Consider the following 21,039-nt stretch of genomic DNA (forward strand, 5'->3'; position numbering starts at 1 on the left):
TATATTTCGATTGTCGACTGTCAGTGTCAGAAGGCTGCATAATGTTAAATTTATCTTCTGAACTAATTATAGTCATGTCTGTCTGACTCTGCTGCTTATCAATCGTTACTACCATTAGGGTAGTTGTTTTGAAGGTCGGAATTTCTAAACGTTGGAGAGAGATCACCATGTAGGTTGAAGCATGGAGGTAAAATCTGTTTTTACCTCCATGGTTGAAGGTTAATGTATTTCAACCGGTACGCGGCGGCGGAAAGTTCCCCGCCATCCGGAGCATGGAGGTCAAATCCGGGGTCAGAGCAGGAAGTTGTTATGGAAAAACTCCCTGGTCAGAGTCAATATATTTTATTCAGTACGCGGGAAATGTGGAAATCTCCCGCTCTACGTTCTAGGTGTGACAAATTTTTTATTTCACGAATGCGTATTTGCATTCTACTGTAAAATGTATAGGCTACTGCTGTTTACTCAGTGAAGAAAGCCGAATGTGCCGTCTACGTCGTGAACGTTACATGTCGCAGGCCCAAAATTTCTAAGTAGTTGCATATTTGCACGCACAGTAATTGCATTAAGAGTTGAGACCGTTAACTTACTAAGTTACTTAGCCCGATCTGATATTACAAGATGACTTCTCCTAAGCTGGATACCGATGACGAGTACATTATCATTGGAAAATATCTTTCGTCAGGACTGTACCCTGAAAAGTCTACGTTAAATCTAGAAAGATCGATAAGGGGAAGATCGAAGATTTTTAGACTGACGGGAGATGCCGATCTAGTTTACGTCGGCCCACATGGCAACGAAGATAGGCCCTTGGCCAAAGCCCACAAAATTAAAGCTTACGAGAAGGGTTTGGCGGTAAGTGTTTTATTTGTTTATTTGTATAAAACTTTTAGGAATTATTCCCACTGAAGAAAATGATTCCATAGATATGCATATAACTTGAACTAAGTGCATTGGCCATTTGGGCCTTGCAGATTATAGGTATATTTTATTATTTGTAAACACCTAAGAGTAGAACTGAAAAGTCTAAACTTTATTAGTGTAAGAGAATATCGTGATGCATAATTAGTCGGCAAGACACGAATAGTATTAGGCTACTATAGGCTAGCCTTACTGCAGCATAGGAGTAAGACTTCGAGAGTTAACCCTTTTTGCAAATAATTTGCTTTATTCAAATTTAAGCCACTCCGATTGGCAATCTCTGAAATAAAGCCTACTTGGTATAATTTATGTTACTGTGGTAGCTGCCAAAACTTCCAGATCGGCTGTCAGTTACATATCAGCTGTGTAGTGTGTACCCATGCTACCATGAGTATACAAGCTTTTAATTTCAATAATGATTATGTGTTTGAAATTGCTAGGTTACAAACAAAAAGAAATCATCAGGATAGGACTTTTCAGATTTTCTGAAAGATATGTCCTGGCCTCCTGGGATTAGTCCCCTTACTAGTTAAAACACAAGGTAGCAAGGGAGAGGGGGGGGGGTCCCTGTATTGTCCATATTGGAGGATCAATTAAATTAATGAGTGTTACTTTATTATCTCTTTCTTTTAGAGGTTTTCCCATATTTTTTTAAAATATTGGTGCCGGGATGTGCACAGACACTGCAGCAGGTCGAATATATGCTATAGGTAATCAGTTGGCCACCTGCCCATCACTTCATTGTCAGGAGGTTAGCTGTGTTGGCTAATAATGTACGGTTTAATGGTCCTTTTTGCTGGTGATATTTTAATTATGCAAACATGTACATGGTTATGGTATGAATATTCATTAAACATTCTTCCACAGTAATTAAGGTTGTTAATATATGCACAAAACAATGTTGCAATTAAATAAGTGCAGGTTAAACCATGGAGCTATAAACCTGGGATTATAGCTCCATGGTTAAACCAAGTTTATATCATTTATATTAAATTTGCAATGTATTATCACATGTAGACACTGCTTGGTGATATACTGTAGTATTGCTAGAATGGTGACCAGAATGGACCTAAAAACTAATATAGTGTAATCTCTTTGACAAATTTGAGGGTGGGTGAATACATTTCTATTCAGGAGGATAGCTGCAGGTGTTGAGAGAAACAATTGAAAAAAGAGCAAATAAAAATGCACAACAATTTGCTTTTGTTTTATCCCACATGTTATCATGAACTTATTTGACCAAATGATAGGAGTATTTGGTATAAGACCCTAATTTGAAAGAAAGGGATCCGAGAAGGTGGCTTAATCAATAGAAATATCAGGTTCATTTCAATTTCTGTAAGAGTCCTTGTAGGACACGAGTGGTGACAATTTTATCACCTAAGTATTTTTTTCATCGGCATTTCAGCAGGAGGCACTGATTATGATGGAATCTGCAATGGAAGTTGTGTAACATGTTTTTTAGATCCTAGCTCATAGGCCTTACATGTTAATGGAATACATATGGACCATCTTATGCGTTGAGCTTATAAATGCTAGGCCTGGGTCGAAAATACTGTTCACAAGCAGCACAGTTATCACTAAATCATTTTGTTTTTGTCATCTAAAAGCAATATTTGTTTGCATGATTGTAACTGCAAAGTCATTCACCATATGCATATCAAGTTATCAACCGATGCTTAAAGTTTGCATCCCTTTGTTGGCCAGTGCAAGAGTATAAGGAGTATGTGTGGAGATTGCCCAGAGAATGAAAGATCTAGCTCATTCATTTGTTCTCAAATTTATAATTTACTAAGCATATATTAAAGATGATCATGATGGTGGTACATTCAGTAGACTTAATGACTCGCAGTACTGTCAGGAATTTTCATGTACTGCAGCCATAAACACAAATTCCGCTAAGAACACATCTTGGTATTTTTTTTTAGCTGCGTATAATTAAAGCAACAGGAAAACCTTTACATAGGATTATCTGATATGAATTTCAAAATGAAAAGAAAACTGAATTGTGATATGAAGCAAGAATGACACATGAACATAACAGAGTTCAGTAGTTGAATTGTTGTCATAAAGAAGTATCCGAGAAAATGTCCTAGGTACGTACATTCATATGCAGTTCATAACTAAAGTACAAACAAAGCCATAGCCTTTTGTCCAAAATTCATCACCAATGAACCCATATGCTTATTTCAACATCTGTTTAAGTAAAATTTGCTACTTGGTTAATAACCAAGAAGTCTTTCCTTCCATATACTGTAACTCTACAGTGTGAATTTCTGTCATTAATATAAAAAAATTCTGCAAATTCCCTTCAAAGATTAATTTGTAACATTTCTAAATGGATTACAATATGGATACCAAAGTATAGGTTGTACCAATGTATGCTTCCTACATCAGTTAGGTGTAACCCTGTCATCTCACTGACAGATTCCAAGGCAATTTTCGGACTAACTATCAATCACTCATCCAGTTACTTATACATCTGTCCCCCCCCCACCCCACATTCAAAGGTGATGAAAATGGTTACCCAGGCCTATGATAGTCCCTAGTGACAATTACCATCTAGATTGTCAGCTAGATGGATCACTGCATGTGACTTGCATCTCACTTCAGAGATTTCCCATTGCATATAACAGTTGGGTTTGACAAGTCAGTAAGTATATAATAGGTTTGGTAATGAAGAAAAAACTTGGTAACAGAGTCTTCCAGTGTGAGTTACAATAAAAAAAAAACAATTGAATGTTTAGCATTTTACAAAACTCAGATAAAAATCACTTGAACATCAGTTCGTATGATAAGATTGTGTATGGTTCTGAATGCTATTTTACTTCTCTTTTTAGATGGGTGTGGATATGATTGGACCCCTTCCAGAGACCATCAATGGAAATAAGTACATCATATAAACCCTATGTGACTATTTTTCAAAATGGCCAGAGGCTGTTGCTGTAAGAAACAAAACAGCAAAAACTGTTGCAAACTTTCTGTTTGAAACCATGGCCAGGTAAATATCCATCTACTTTTGTTGCTACTTTACATAGCATACATATGAAATTAATTACGTAGACCTACAATTTGCACTGTTTTAACTGTAACCCAGAAAGCGGCCAAATGGTTACAGGAATTTATAGAAGTTGATTGTTCAGTTAATGTCAATAAAATGTTAGTGGGATATGGTCAGTGCTTTTAACTTACTTTTTTTTTAAATCAGTGCTGAAATGATTTCCTGATTAAACCATGCAGCCATTCTGCAGATGCCAGTAGTTCATTACATTACTCGTAATCAATACTTTAACAATAGTTATTTGAATGTTTCCATTTATTTAGATTTGGGTGCATGAAAATTGTCATCTCGGACCAGAAAGGAGAATTTGTTAATGCTCTGAACAAGTCCCTGTTTATCATGATAGGGGTAGACCACAGAGAATCCTCTAGCTACCACCCACAGACCAATGGGCTTGATGAAAGATTCAACCAAACTCTGCAAAGGTCACTCATCAATGTTGTCAATGAAGACCAACATGACTGAGATGAAATGCTGTCTTCAATTCTCATGGGGTACCATACAGCAAACATGGTTCAATAGGTCTTTCACCTTTTGCTGTGATGTTTGGAAGGTTTGTAATAATTTAAACCTACCATTGCTGAATAGATATTTACATTTGCTAAGGCCATATACAGAGAAAAAGCAATCAGGGATAAGAGAGTTTGGACAAATCTTGCATAGCTACACCAGTCCTCTGTACGATAAAATCTAATTTGACACATCCCAGGTCCTGGGAAAAACCGCTAAATAGAGGACCATCAATAACCTAATTTAAGTTACAATATCTAAACAAATAAATATTAACCCTGTATATGGTACACTCTGCAGCAAGTACAAAATATGAACATTAATTAAACTGTAAATGCATGCCCATTAATTTAAAAGATACATGCAATTAATGCCACTGACATTGGTTTTGTTTTGCATATACTATACTATATTTATCATAATTGACTGGTATGCAAGTTGGACCTATAACAGCACATAAGGGTGTTATATTTGTGCTGGTTTGAGTATGTGATGTGACTCAAATTTCTGGTCAAATGGTCTTAATAGTAAAAATAAAATATATAAAAATTTGTTTATTCTTCAGTCAATGAAGTGTTGTGAATAATTGAATGTTAATTTATCTTCATATATCCAGAGAGCCATTGCGACCAGTCGACATGGAAGACTCCATTGTCCAACAAGAAGCTCCTACTACAGACTGCAGCGATGCACAGCGGGAGAGGGTTGTTCAACTCATGTCACAGTCGTGGGACATAATCAAAAAGTGTTGTAAAAGACAATATTGGCAAAGCCCAAGAACGGCAAAAAAAGAATTTGGATAATAGGCACCAAAAAAGGTAATTATATAATGCCATGTTGTACATTGAAGTTGTAGTTAAATGAATGGCAACATGTGCATTGTATTATGATGTTTACGTATATCTGCTGGATTTTATTTTATTCAGAGCTTCGAAGTTGGTTCCAGTGTTCTCGTACAGAATGCTAGAAAGGATGCCCGAATAGGAGGGAAGCTTGAAAACTCTTGGCTAATTGGGCCGTATGAAGTGAAGGCTGTGAATGAGAAAGGACTGTACACACTTATTAACAGTACCACAGGCCTTCCTCAGAAGAAGAAATTCAATTCAAATTTACTTAAAGAATTTTGCACAAGTAAGATTTCTTTGCAGTATTTTTTTTTGGAGGGGGGGGGGGGTGGGGGGGGAGGATTGGCATGATTCCTTCAGAATTTCCTTAAAAATAATCAGCAACTTAATCAGTTCTGAGTATTTGATGGCTTATGTGAGGGTAAAGGACTGTAGTGGTCTTTACACAATAAATCAGTTTCGACTTAATGGCCTAACAAATTAACCATTATTGCCAACAATAATAAAGACAGGAATAAGTTAATTAGAAGAAAACTTCAGTTTCCTGACAATTGTTTTCAGAAATTAAATTTCATTTGTTTTCGTTTCGAGAAGATAATTTTATTTGATGTCAGTTTGAAACTCTGCAATTTAATGTTCAACTTCTGAAGAGCAGCTTTCCTGGCTTTGATAATAATCATAACCTATTCATTGATGCTGGCGTGTGTGTGCGTGTCTTTGTACCGCCCACATTGTAAACACTATATCTCAAGAATCGAAGCTTAGACTGATCCCATAGTTTGTGCAAAAGAGTACATTGTTGAGTACAAGAAGCGTATTGTATTGTTTGAGGTCAAAGGTCAAATTGTGAAACCTTGTAAACATGGTATCTCAATATTGGAAGCTTGGGCAGATCTCGTACTTGGTAAGATAGTGCATAACATTGACTAAAAGAAACTGTTTGATTTTGTCGGAGGTCATAAAGGTCATTTGAAGTCAAAAAATGCCAAACAGTTACCTCACTCCCCTCTAACCTGTCCCTACACTAACGCACCTTCCTAAACATAATATCTCAGAAGCTTGGAACGATCGCATATATGATATGTAATTGTACCACATTGAGTACAGAAGCCTAATGTTGTGGGCCAAGGTCATAGGTGTACGGGACCATTTTAGCTTGGGGGGCAGAAAGTTTTTTGCCCGAAAGTTCCTGTGACACTATCTAAGCGGAGCGCCACCATCGGTTAGTGCGTAGCGTACAAGAAAATTTCTGGCAAAAAAAGCCTCTCAGATTGCCGGAAACGGCACGTCTGAGGCCTTGCAAGTTGCATTTAAACATTCTTTATTTTACAATCTCACATTTTAGAAATTGACACTTCCCCAAAAATTTGGCAAATTAGAAGAAGAAAAAATGGTTACATCACTTTGAAGAGGAAAAATCGGACAGTATATTTGTTAAGCTCATATTTAGTTACCGTATTTATTATTTTAACACAGTACTCAGCTACCTCCAGAAAAACATATATTGTTCAACGACACGTAGGCGGGATAATGTCGCTGTGTCGGGTGTGACTGCAATTTGTCTCACAAAACGAAACAAAAAGTATAAAATGTAACAAAGAATATGATAAACCTGTACTATTAGGCTTGTAGGCACTCCCCCCCCCCCCCCCCCCACCTTCCATTCCATCAAAAAGAAAATGTTTCTTATATACACTCATGTCGGAGATGTCCAGGTATACAGTTGACTAGTTAGAAAAAAAATGATCATGCAAAAAGCGTGGTAGCCCAGGTGAGCTGCGCTTACGGTGGTGTTACACGGAAATATTCGGGCATCATGATGCAAAATAAAGAAAATCAATGAATTTGGGCAAACAAAGATTTGGGCAGCTACTGCATATTTATATATATATATATATATATATATATATATATATATATATATATATATATATATATATATATATATATATATATATATATTTATATATATATATATATATATATATATATAGTTTCTCCTCTTAGGCTGCCCGAATTTTTCAGGACTTTTGCCCGAATTTCTTGTCCTCTGGAAATTTGTTTTTTAAGACTGCCCCGCCTCGTACGCCTATGGCCGAGGTCAATGGATCGTTTGAGGGTTCAAATTGTGAAAACCATGTTTTACACAATATTTCAAAAGGACAGATGTCATATTTAGTATGTTGATGTATCACATTTAGTAAATGAAACCTGTTGTTGAGGTCATCATCATTTCAGGATAGCCTGTGATATTGCAAATTTATTGTTTGTCACATCACACTGCTTTACTAAGATCGAATATGTTCTACACCCTAACTATAAATTATGTCAGATTCATGAAAAAAAACTGCTCATGTTACATCATTGAATTAATGCTATTTGAAAGAAGTACATGGCATTGCTCACAATATTGCTAGTAATATTGGAGTGTTAGCTTGGAGTGTTAGCTCAGTGGTTAACGCCGGTGCCTTTCAATCATAAGGTCCCCGGTTCGAGTCACTCCCAGATTAATGTATGTCGTCCAGTTACAGAGTTGTTGACAATTAACAATTCATAATTATGGACGTTAAATATGAATGTAAGAGACTGACTTCGGTCAGCTTGCAGCTTTGATAAGCCTATGAGGCTTCTTCGCGAGTTCCTGCTTGCAGAGGATCTAATATACATACATACACACACACACACAATATTATTATAATATTCCCATGGAATTTTCTGTGCTATGATAGCTGAAGGAGAGAGGGAATCCCTTACACTGGCCAAGTGGCGAGTTTTTCACAAAAAAAATCGTAAGGCCTATTTTTACAATTCATGGTTAAGTAAGTTTCCAGTGTGCTATTATTGTGTTATTTGCTTTGATTCAACAGAGATCTGTGTGCAACAGTTTTTCTTCAAGTTCTACGAAGCAGTTGTATGACCAATTGAAGAAACTCAAAAAGTTTGAAGTACAGTAAGTGTTAAATATTTCATTAAAGTGGGATTATATGCACTCCATAATCATGCAGTTACTGATACCAACCTCAGTGGTATACATTAGCAGTTACAAGCAAAATTTTGTAGTGCTTAAGCAACTCTCAAAATTCAAGCAGAAGCAAATATTGATTAATATTAATGATAAAGGTGCTCTACCTGTTACCTATCATCATCGCTCGGCCAAACGCTTTTAGATGTTTCGCTACTTGTTGCAAACTTTTGTTGTGCTATATAGTAATGATATGTATACTTTCAATGGTTAAGCACTGCATTTAAAGAAAAAATTATTGAAAAATGGGATCCAGTCCTTCTGGTCATATCATTGTTTGTAAGTTTATCGCCCTAAGCCTTGCCTTGTCATGAATTTTACTTTCTGTGATTGAGTGCTTGAACTGTTGGCCCGTCCTGCCAGAAAATTTGAATCTAACACTGACTTACGTCGAGACGTGACCTTAGTGCCGCACATAGGTCACACTTGATCAGATCTCACTCTAAGCTTGGACTTGATACAATACACAGGAATGCGTACAGACTTCAATAGGCTATCAACTTGCCATACTGTATATCTGAATACTCGCATGCTCAAGGAGGATCAGATCCCACACTTGGGGATTCAAGTTGCTATACTCTGAATAATCGCATGCTTAAGGAGGATCAAGCAGACCCCACAAATGAGGTGATCAACTTGCTAGTCTGAATCTCACATGCTCAAGTAGGACGAGACCTACAAGGGCGATCAACTTGCCAAAGTTTGCATTCTCGCATGCTCAAGGATGATCAGACCCTACAATTTGGGTGATCAACTTCCTATAGTATAAATTATTGCATGGTTAAGGAGGATCAGACCCACAAGGGCGAACAACATGCTAGTCTGAATATACTCCATACATGCTCATGTTGGATCAGACCCACAATTGGGGGATCAATTTGCTACAGTCTGAATGCTGGCATGCTCATGGAGGATCAGATCTGCATTTGTGGCAATAAACAATATTGCTAGTCTAAATGCTTCACCTTGTTATTACCGAATGCTGCAACATACATTAATTTGAAGTACCCATTTTGTAATGATTTTCACAGTAATATTTACTTTGTATTTAATTTCTGTAACTTTGAAGCAATGCTTACTATTCATGCGTCCTTTTTTTGCAGGCTGAGTTACCTCAATGACGTTCTTGTCTCTCATGCTGTGGACCATCTCTACCACCTTGTCACAGGTTGCACCGAAACAGAAGCTGAAGCAGCCTGTAGTCAACTTCGCAAAAGCTTACCAAAGTAATGATCCTGATGCACAATTATCTTTTCAATATGATATGTGGTGTAAACATGCATTTTTTAGCTTGAATGTGGTTACTTATTAACTTCTCTATTTAGTCAATAATTTTAAACTTTTATGTATAGGTATAGGTTGGTGCCAAGGGTCAGAGCATTTCACCAGGATATGAAGGGAGGCTATCCAAGCTGAATATGATGAGGTTGGAGATGATCAGGTGTTTGAGTATAACAACCAGTGGTTAAGACAAGAACTTGATAATTTATGATAAAAAGGTTTCTTTCTTTCATGCATATCGTTATTGTTTGTCCCCAGCCCCACTGATAGACAATTCCAGAAAAAAATCCTGCTTAAAGTGTAAGTATGTTTATATGTGCAAGATAGATTAAAAACAGCAAGCAACAAGAAAAACAAAGCATAAATGCCGTCAGATAGCACTTTTTGGAACCGACAAGTGTCCTTATATTAAACAATATTTAATTCACACATTCCCTCTGCTCAAACCACACTAGATTGGTTTCAATTCAATTCATAACCCCCCCCCCCCCCTCCCTCACACACTTCCTCCCCCTCCATATATATCAATGGGTCTGTTTTTCTCCCCCTGGCAAGGAGAAAATGTGCACACAATTAGTATACTAAATAGAATTAGTAATTCTATTATCTTATAATGCATAAATAATGTCATTGTAAGGTTGAATCAAGAGCAATGTTCCCAGAGAACTCCAGTCAGAATGATAGGTATAAGTAAATCCTGGGATTGTTTTTGTTGATTGTGAAGTTCAAAGGACTCTAAGGTGACAAAATTCTAACAAAAGTCTCACATAACAAGCATATATTTTACCACACGTTGAAATTAAGTTGTTGTATTGGTAGTTGTAATCTATAAACTCGTGTGTCACATCCAGGACAGTAAATGGCAGTTAGTTCGTCTTTCTTCAGGTAAATGGAATTTTTACATTCACCATCTAATTTGTTAAATTCTGTTCTGCTATGCTTTGCTTTGGTCACACGAGTAGGTACTAATTAACAGAAAACTGGCTAAAACAAGCAGAACAATTATCTTTCCAAGATGAGGGAAGCAAGCTCACTTGATATAGCATACATTCATTGTTAGTTCTAAGCATAACCTTAGAGTCGTGACGGTATGGGTTAGAAAAATATGATTTGTCATATTGCGTCATCTCAATATCAATGCTTAATTTGTTTGCTGATTTAATAAACCTATGCGTTAATACTTGTGTGTGCGGTATGACACCTGGCTTCAAACACGCTATCTCAAGAAGGGAAGCTTGGAAAATGTAAGATGTATGTGAATCATATTGATTATATCCTATATTTTTGGGGTGGATGTCAAAGGGTAAACAGGGTTCAAGTTGTGAAAACCTTGTAAAAATTATAAGTTCAAGAAAGGAACCTGAACAGATATCATATTTAGTCTGTAAGTATACCACATGGCTAAAAGGGGCCTTTGTTATTGTGGAGATTAACAGTGGTCAAATTTTGTAAACCTTTAAAACTTGATATCTCAAGATGAGGAAGCTGCAGGAAATCTCATATTTACTGTAGTATGTATCACATTGAGTGAGTACAAGCAGGCTATCAGTGGTCATTTGTGTCAGCATCTGTCATTGTGAATGTACTGTTTGTCACTTCTTGCTGTATTACTAAGATCAAGTGTGTCAGTATGTCCCATTCATATGAAATGATACTCATGTTGGATCATAGAAACCACAGTCTGGTTTATGCATACATGCTACTTGACAGCTGTCCTCATATGCCATTCAAGTATATCAAGGCAAGTAACAACTGGGATATAGTTTCTTTATCTGTGATGCATTATGCAGTTGTTGCAACTGAATAAGCGTTTTCGTAGAAAAGGTCTTGTATCATGTAAGTTAACTAAAAACTCAATTAAAGATGCAGAAGTAGAACGCACTCATCATACAGTATATCTAGGTGTTTGTATTGATGACAAACTCAGTTTCACTGGTCATATAAGCAGAATACTTAAACGGGTGTACTTCATAGTCTCAACTCTATCGTATATAGTTCCATATTTTCATGTTGATGTAAGGAAAAGAGTTTTTACTGCCAATATCTTACCACACCTAATATATGCTGTTTCTGCTTGGTATCACGTTTTACTGATTAAAGATAATAAGAGATTTTTTTTTTTAAAGTATTGTACTAGAATTTTTAATATAGATTTTAACTTTCTTAAGAGTACTGTAAACAATGCTGCTAAAAATGAGTTCATTAGAAGTGTAAATTGCATACAGAGAAATGACAGACATTCTTTGCATACCGAACTTAACTCTCTACTTCGAGAAACTACTAAGTATAATCTGAGAAACAAAGCAATAACACCAAAATTCAGAATTAATGTGTATAAAAATAGTTTTATTTATCGTGCTGCTATTTATTTACAAAATGGTAATCTGGATAATTTATTGTAGACAGCTGCACTTGTACGTTTTGTATATCTATATATGTATATGTGTATATGTATGTGTATATGTATGTGTTAGGAAAAGGTGGGCCAAATATGTAGACAAAAGCAAGAGAAATGTTAACTGATACCAAGTTGTCTGAATTGTGTACAAATATGATTTCACTGGCTTCAGCTTGCATTTCCCAATTAGCCCTAATTCATTTTTTTCTTTTCCAACATTTGAACAATAGTCATTGAGATACTTTGACTAACACTAAACAATCTGAGTGTAGTAGAGCTGGTTTTCACACAGCCTCCTTTCCCAGTATTTATGTTAAGCCTGATACTTAGTGTGACCAGCAGCATGTCATTTGAAGGTAGTCTGTATAGGCCACAAAGTTGTATTGTGACATCAAGAAGTACTTTCCTTGAAGTCTTTATAATCTCCAAATTTTTCTCAGACATTTTAAAAGAACATGCAAAAGGACAGAATGTCCCAGTGAGGTAAATTTCCTACAGGTGGTACAAAAGCAGTTTAATAATTTTGACCATAGGTGACCATATTTTAGTATCTGGCATATTTGAAGCCAATGCAACATAACTTTCAGCTGATTTTTGTTGAAAATAAATGATATAGCTTAGAGGCCTTTATGCCCATTAACAATACATCGTAGCAACGTTTTTGGTGTTTATCAATACCAGTTGTGCATGGTGAGATATTCGTTTGGAAATACCTTCCATAATGAATAATGCACTGCCTGACTGTGCAGGCAATATATCATGATTCGATCGTTGACATGTCATGAACACACGAAAACACCCTACAAAAACCCTCTGCTCCTATACCATATGATTTTATATTGCTTCCCAAGTACCATTTCCAACCAGCTAGGCATTGCCCAATCTTAAAATATATCACATGAAAAGGAATTCCCAAGTATTTTTCACCATGGTTCATATTCATAGCCTGTCGATAATTGGATTAACAGTAGTCTACCTTTAATTGATTGCCTGACCAACAATCATTGCTAGGCTACAACTGTGGACGCCAAAGCATGGTTTACTTTGATTTATGTAACCTTTTTTTTCCATGTGAATGTCATTTTGTCTTGAGATCCCCAAGATTTCAAAAGTTACTAGATGTGAGGCTATCTGTTATTGTCAATGGTTTTCAAGCATTAGTATTTAAAGTAGAAGGGAAATTGGATGATTTTCTATAAAACAAAGTATTTGAAACAGCTTGTACTAAAAATAAAGAAACAGATACAGTTGTTCTATGTCACAATAGACGTAGGATGTTGCACGAGTCTTGCAGCACTTTTGTCATTTTATAGAAATGTATTTATCTAATGCAGCAGAGAACATGAAGGAGAATTAAATTTGCAATAAATTTTAAATTAAATTGATATTTCCATTCATTTGTGTCTGTCCAAATAGTATCATGCAAGAAATCATTAATGACCATATATTTCAGCCGTTCATCATGTAGTGAAATTGGTCTAAGTTCCCCTATAAATCTTATAAATTTGAAAGGGCATACTCCAAAGAGGCCTTGCTGTCCTGATGTTTTTGCACTACGTTTCCATGCAGAAGAGCTTGTAGGACACATTTATCCGTACTATTCTCTCATCCTGTCCGCGCGGACAGAAAATCACCACACACGGACGTTTTTTCCTAGTTAATAGTGTCCGTCCGGACAGATAATACTGTCCGCCGGACACAATTCCCCCCGAGAAAGTTGTCCTACGGACACAATTCCCGTGGAATAGTGTCCGTGAGACGCCCGGACACTATTCCCTGTCACAGCATAAGGTTATATCAACAAGCTCCAATATTTTAGATTCTACATTTACAAAACCCATTACATTAAAAACGTGTAATCGACGCGGGATTTAGCATCAAGACCCCCATTTAATTCCGGATTTGATGCCAGCATAAGGTCATATCAACTAGCTTCAATATTTTAGATTCTACATTTGCAAAACCCATTACTTTACAAAGTGAACGTGTAATCGACACGGGATTTAGCTACAAAACCCCCATTTAATTTAAAGAAAAGAAAAAACTCATTGTCATAATCATTGAATTCAATCCACGTAACAGTTTCTTTATATATATAAAGATATAGATATAGATAAAGATATATATATATATATATATATGTGTATATATATGTATATATATATATAAATCCTTGTTGAATAATTGAAGTCAACAATGCAAAAACAACTCCAGAGATCAAAATGATCCAATGAAAAATGAAAATTAACATTAGGTCATTTCATTACAATAAATCAATACAATTCAATATAATATAATAATTCAAATTTTAGAATGAAGACAGCTTTACTGGTGATAATTAGCTTCAGTGACAAGAGTCTCAACATAACATATGCAGACACTTTTGATTAACAAACAAGAGCCAAAATAAGTGTCTTACAATAGGGTATCGATTATTATTGGTTTTATCGAATTGACAGATTTGGTTTCTCGCCGTTAGTACAGCAAATTCCAATGAAATTTGTTTCAAACTGTTGTGACTTAAATGATAAACACAGCAGGAGCCTTTACTGCTTTCTATTGTATAAACTTGTAAGTATCTTGTTGAATGTTGTGACTTATAACAGTGACTGTTATTCAACAACTTGCTAAACTTTTTTTTTTCTTGTTTACTTCTTTTTAAAGTCTCTTTTCTTATATTCCAATGTGGCATATTCATTCCACTATTAAGAAGGGAAAATAAACAAAACTCTCTAAGAAAAATATGTTGTGTGAATATTGTGTGTTGAAAACTAAGTCTATTTTAATAAATAATTTGGAAAACTGGCAATGAACAGTCACATAACAACAAGAGAACAGCTAGAGTAAAAAGGATTTATTCTCTGAAAGAAGGAAGATTGTCCTGATGATCAGATATACACATTTTAATGAATCACCCATGGTACAATGTTTGCAATGTGCATCGTGTAACAACAATGTATCATGATGATATATTGATCTAAAACTAAGCTGATTAGTAAAGCCTGTGAATTTGACTTTAACTATTATTTGAGTTTCATCCAAATGAGCATCACATTAAAAGTAGACTGTCAATTTTGCTTTATTAAACATAAAAGTTTGTACTGATAAGAAATTAAATTTCACATTAAAGAATCAATGGAGGTAAAGTGATAGAAATGAACAGTGTATCCAAGGTATGCTCTAGTGGCCCCAAATATGCAATATATTCAAATATGGTCACTTTAGGTCAGAATTCTCAATGGAAATTGTTCTTGATTTATTTTTGTCGAGAAAGCTGAGATCCAGCCAAGGTCTTTGAACAGAATGGGCACTGTGACAATCTCTGAGGACCTCCTTGTCTTTGCTGAAGCGGTTTATGAGCTGTAAATTAGAAGTAAAAGAAATTTCGAATTGCACTTAAATCAGGGTTACAAATGCATTGGTAACACACACGGTCACCACAAACTGCCAAATTACATTCACTGTACACAGAGCCAATCATTACTGATATAGACATTGATGTCTTCTTTAATTAAAAAGAAATATATATTTCAATAAATTCAGACGAAGACACTTTCACACCTTTCACGAAGTGTTCCCAGAACATTCTTCTTTCATCAGATTCTGGAGTAAATTTTCCTGTGGTGTATATGATAACAGCTTAAATTACTTATGAACTCTGGTTGGATTATTCATCAACATTAGCCATATTGTGGTCCAGAATGATTTAAGGGACAAGGAGTTTTACAGTGTAGTTAGTCCAGGCTTGTCCATTGTGTGTGTTTCATCACTTGATTTCACATTGCAAGTAAACCAATATGACATGTGAGTGACAGATTAGCAATGTTGTGTAGCAACGGTAAGTAACGATAAAGTGTATGAATAATACAGGCTTCTACATTTTAAAGGAAAAACAAAATACTTAATTTCTGTTTTACTACACTAAGCTTTTTCAAACTTTTATTCTTGCTGACCCCAAAAAAAACTCGAATGGCAATTAAAGGGTGTGAAGACTCGCGCAAAAAGAAACGTATAATGCCGGTAATCTGACATAGTTTCGAATGGGGTGTAACAGAAGTGTTAGACACCACCATCGATGCCAGAATATACACACACAGCTTGCTACCGTCGGTAATAAGACGCTAGTGTACACTCAGTGTATACAGCTGCGGTCAATACCCACGGCATAGTGTATAGACGATACAGCGATTGACATCTCAGGTCCAGCTAAAGATAACAAGGTATCACATTTGCAAAACCCATTACTTTATTAACGTGTAGTCGACGCGGGATTTGGCCACAAAACCCCCCTTTTAAATCCGGATTTGACCCTGAAGCCAATGCCAGCATAAAGTCATATCAACTAGCTTCAATATTTTAGATTCTACATTTGCAAAACCCATTACATTAAAAACATGTTCGACGCGGGATTTAGCAACAAAACCCCCTTTAAAATCCGGATTTGATGCCAGCATAAGGTCATATCAACTAGCTTCAATATTTTAGATTCTACATTTGCAAAACCCATTACTTGACAAAGTGAACGTGTAATCGACGCGGGATTTAGCCACAAAACCCCCATTTAAATCCGTGTTTAAAGACAAGAAAATACTCATTGTCTTTATCATTGAATTCAATCCACGTAGATATAGATATAGATATAGAAATAGATATCGATATAGATATAGATATAGATATAGATATAGATAAAGATAAAGATATAGATATAGACATCAGGCGCGTATCCAAGGGGGTGTTGGGGGCGCACGCCCCCCGGATAAGAAAAGAGGAGAGGAAAAAAAGAGAAGAAAAAGGGGGAAAGAGGGGGGGGGGGAAAGAGGAGGAGGAGAGGAAGGAAGGAAAAGAAAAAAAAAAGAAAGAGAGAAAACGGAGAAAAGGAGGGAGTAAACTAAAAACTGCCAAGACACCGGGAAGAGAAAGAGGAACAGTGACATCATTACAGCGCTGATCCCTATTATATACACATGGCCGGGTAGCCAGTGAAGGATCGAGGACTTCGGAAGGGGCGTGGGCCTCACCCTACCCCTTACACTGACAACTCCATTTTTGACGTTTCTATTTTTCCTCTCTCACTAATGTATCTATATAAATACTATATATGGTCTATCATAACGCGTGTGTGTGTATGGACGCCTTAAACAATTGTGCTATGAAACCAACTGTGGGTGGTCTCGAACTCGACCGAGCCGTCGGGGAACATGACGCATTTCGGGAAGGGGCGACAGCCCCCCCCCCCCCCCGAGCATATTTTTTTTATGATATCGCTAGTAATTTCAAAATAGAAAATGCTTTGATGCAATTTACAAGGCATGGGAAGTGTCATTTCCAGCGATCTGGGAGGTATTTTCGGCCAAAACTTTCTTGTACGCTTCGCGCCAACTCGTGGTGGCGCTACGCTTAGATAGTTTGCCTACAGACTTCGCCCCTCCCTTGACAAATTATTCGCTGCGCACATGTTCGAATTTGTAAAGCAAACAGCAGATATCACATCATTTCAGTCGGCATGAAAATGGCGGTTCCAGGATGAACAGCCTAAAAACTGTCGATGTGTGTAGTCATAGGAACCCGATTTGATTTGGGGGGCTGTGATGACTTGCCCGATAAATATAACCTAAAATTTTCGCGCGCGTTCAACAACTTAATATCAATTATCATGCAAGCATCGGTTATTACATCGCATACCATCGTGTACCGTACGGTCCGTGGAAATTGCGCAGTATACCGCGGGATGTTAATGCAAACAACGAAATGTCTTATGTAGATGGAGAAAAAGCATGCAGGTCCAATTATGTCAAATTCTCTTTTACATTAGTAATGGCGAATTAGTCGACCAAGCTTAGAACTTTATTTTAATTATCAAGGAGATATTTTTTTTCATTTCCTTTAGCTATGCATAATTGCAATTTATTTTTCTTTCAGGAGGAACCCCCCCCCCCCCGCCTCCTACGCCTATGTGTGTAGTGTTCGGTTTCGGCAATGTCTGGTATTATTTCATTTCCTTCAATTAAGTTTAAAAATAATTGTTATAAGAGGGTTTAATATTTCTACACCAATAAATTAACTGTGTCTGAGTTTTCGAAAATTTCCTTACCAACATTCTTCATCATATTTCCCTCTACTCGTGTAATTTTGACCGGTCTGTTAGGGGTTCAAGGAGGTTTTTCTATATTGGTTGTCCATAGATGACATATTTTTCAACATTATGGGTATGTTTTGAAGTGAATTTTCAAATTCTGAACGAATAATGGGCTGAAAAACCTTGAAAAGTGGGGCTGTCGGGTATTGTGGGTCGCGACGTAGAATCACCTACAAAAGCAATGATCCACAGGAATATGCGATGAGTTCGAACATGATTTGTGACTGAAGAAAATCTTTAAAAAGTTTATGGATGGAAAAAAAAACTATTGGAAAATACTTGGTTCTCAGGCAAAAGTGTACATCTGGTTGGTCATTTTCAAGCCCAAGAAGTGCCATTTCCGGTGATCTGTGGGGTATAAAAACCAGATTTTTCCTTGTACGCTGCGCGCCAACCAATGGTGGCGCTCCGCTTAGATAGTAATTCGCGCCCCCCGGATAGAAAATCCTGCATACGCCCCTGGATATAGATAGATATAGATATATAGATGAGGTTCGAAACCGGTAAGGAAGGTCGTAATTCCACTTTAAGCGTATGTCACCTGTATCGAACAATAATAGTTCTGTTTTTTTGTGACATATTTTGCCTTACTCTAGAGATCAAACATGATGCTAACCAACTCGAAAATCATTGTGATTCCTAAAGCCGGATCTCGAAAGAGATACTTTGAACAGACTTTATGTTAATGCAATGGAGGTAAACGACAAAGGCAAATGAAACTATATAAATGAAAATCGTAATGAGTTGGAAAATCAAGAACAGTGAATAAACTTTCAGCCTCCACCGGGATTCCAACCACGGGCCTCCCGCTCTGTACGCGGACACCCTAACCACTAGGCTATGGACGCTGATTGTATGTCCAGAGGTTCAAAACCGGTAAGGAAGGTCGTATTTCCACTGTAGGCGTTTGTCACCTGTATCGAACAATACTAGTTCTGTTTTTGGTAACATATTTTGCCTTACTCTAGAGATCAAACATGATGCTAACCAACTCGAAATCATTTGTGATTCCTAAAGCAGTCAGTTCAAAGTATCTCTTTATAAGTATATATATATATATATATATATATATATATATATATATATATATATATATATATATATATATATATATATATATATATATATATATCACATAATATACTTAACTAAACTATCATCATACTGCTACTCGGAGTTTCACGTGTGCGGCTCGCGCACCGATCATCAGGCAACTGAACAACATAGGCTATCTCGGCTTCAGGCGTGTGTGTTTACGGTTGCCATGGCGACAGTGCGATAACAGCTCGGTTCTTTTGTTGATGCATCTGTCATTCGATTGTATTATGGCCAGCTTCTCTTCCATGCATAGCTTGCATGATCCTGATTCGCGTTGGTGTGTGTCGGATTTCTTCAATATGTTCCATTCAATAGTGTAGTCTCTCCCCTTGCTTTTCAGTGCCCAGATATGCTTTGATAGTTCTGTCTCCTTTTCATATTTTTTGTTGCGAAACGACTTCGTGTGGTTGCGGTACCTAGATTTGAAGTCACTCCCGGTGAGCCCAACGTATGACCGCGAGTCGGAACCGGAAGTGACGGTAGCTTCGTTCACAATTGAGTTGGCTAAGCACTCTCCACGCAGGGGGCAGGCTCCTTTATCTCTACAGTTGCAGGATTTGGTGGCGTTTGTTGTTGTGTTGTTTTGCCGCATTATTCTGGCGTTGTGGGACTTGATGATGGAATCCATGTTTTTCATGCAACTGTAGCTCACTTTCATGGTGTTTCTGTTGAAGATCTTCCTCAGCTTACTCCCACGTGGAAAGTGCCTATCTATGAGCTTGAGCAACTGTGACCCCACGTTGGTTTCCACGTTCCTACTAAATGGTGGGTTGAACCATGTGATTTTCCTCTGGCGGTTCTTTCTTTTTTTTTCTTGAGTATTGTTGGTGCGCCCCCGTCGTCGTATGTAATGGTACGTTCGTATCCGCTTTTCTTTAGCGCTGCGTTGTAAGGCGGTGCTGCCATGCTGAATACTCTCTCATTCGGCGAGAGTTCCCTGATCCTCTTTTCAATGGCTGTAGGAATGTGTTTGGTGATGGTGGGTGGGTGGTTAGATTTGACATGTATGTATAGCGGTTCATCGTTGGGCTTCCTGTATGGTTTGTGGGTTCCAGATTCTAGGTCCATGGTTGTGTCAAGGAAGTTAGTCGACTTTAGGTTCGTCTGGGCCGTGATGCTGAGACCATGTGCCTGGAAAATCTTGACTAGCTCTTTGCGGGTGCGGTCTGCCTGTCTGCCGGAGTAACCTCGCATGACGGCAAGGCCGTCATCTCTGTAAAGACCGACGCTGGCCACCTCTAACTTCGCTTCTAGTTGGTGTAGTATGTGGAGGCCTACCAACTCACATATTTCTGCGCCGTCGTAAGCCCCCATCGTTACGTCAAATTCCTTTGTGGTGTCTCTCTTCACCCAGGGTTTGCCATCATGGTCGTACAGTACTGATCTTCTCGCATGGATTATCGTTTCGCGGTCATACGTTGGGCTCACCGGGGGTGACTTCAAATCTAGGTACCGCAACCACACGAAGTCGTTTCGCAACAAAAACTATGAAAAAGGAGACAGAACTATCCAAGCATATCTGGGCACTGAAAAGCAAGGGGAGAGACTACACTATTGAATGGAACATATTGAAGAAATCCGACACACACCAACGCGAATCAGGATCATGCAATCTATGCATGGAAGAGAAGCTGGCCATAATACAATCGAATGACAGATGCATCAACAAAAGAACCGAGCTGTTATCGCACTGTCGCCATGGCAACCGTAAACACACACGCCTGAAGCCGAGATAGCCTATGTTGTTCAGTTGCCTGATGATCGGTGCGC

At 37.4% G+C, this 21,039-nt stretch overlaps 1 protein-coding gene across 3 annotated transcripts; it reads left to right on the forward strand.

The window, feature by feature from the left end:
• Positions 1-554: 554 nt before the first annotated feature.
• LOC139972976 (uncharacterized) lies at positions 555-10,022 on the forward strand. 3 transcript variants are annotated; one of them, XM_071979292.1, is made up of 5 exons: positions 555-852; positions 3,759-3,919; positions 4,243-4,532; positions 8,202-8,284; positions 9,460-10,022. In XM_071979292.1, exons 3-5 carry the CDS (start codon positions 4,368-4,370, stop codon positions 9,584-9,586), a joined length of 375 nt encoding a protein of 124 aa, XP_071835393.1. In that variant the 5' UTR covers positions 555-852; positions 3,759-3,919; positions 4,243-4,367; the 3' UTR covers positions 9,587-10,022. The 3 variants fall into 3 exon arrangements, 1 of the variants encoding a protein (XP_071835393.1); XR_011795103.1 differs by lacking the exons at positions 555-852; positions 3,759-3,919; positions 4,243-4,532 and adding exons at positions 5,243-5,307; positions 5,416-5,620 and having other exon boundaries at positions 9,460-10,020; XR_011795102.1 differs by lacking the exons at positions 555-852; positions 3,759-3,919; positions 4,243-4,532; positions 8,202-8,284 and adding exons at positions 5,243-5,307; positions 5,416-5,620 and having other exon boundaries at positions 9,460-10,016.
• Positions 10,023-21,039: the final 11,017 nt, after the last annotated feature.

Source organism: Apostichopus japonicus, chromosome 2 (genome assembly GCF_037975245.1).
Source record: "Apostichopus japonicus isolate 1M-3 chromosome 2, ASM3797524v1, whole genome shotgun sequence".
Lineage (NCBI taxonomy): Eukaryota > Metazoa > Echinodermata > Holothuroidea > Aspidochirotida > Stichopodidae > Apostichopus > Apostichopus japonicus.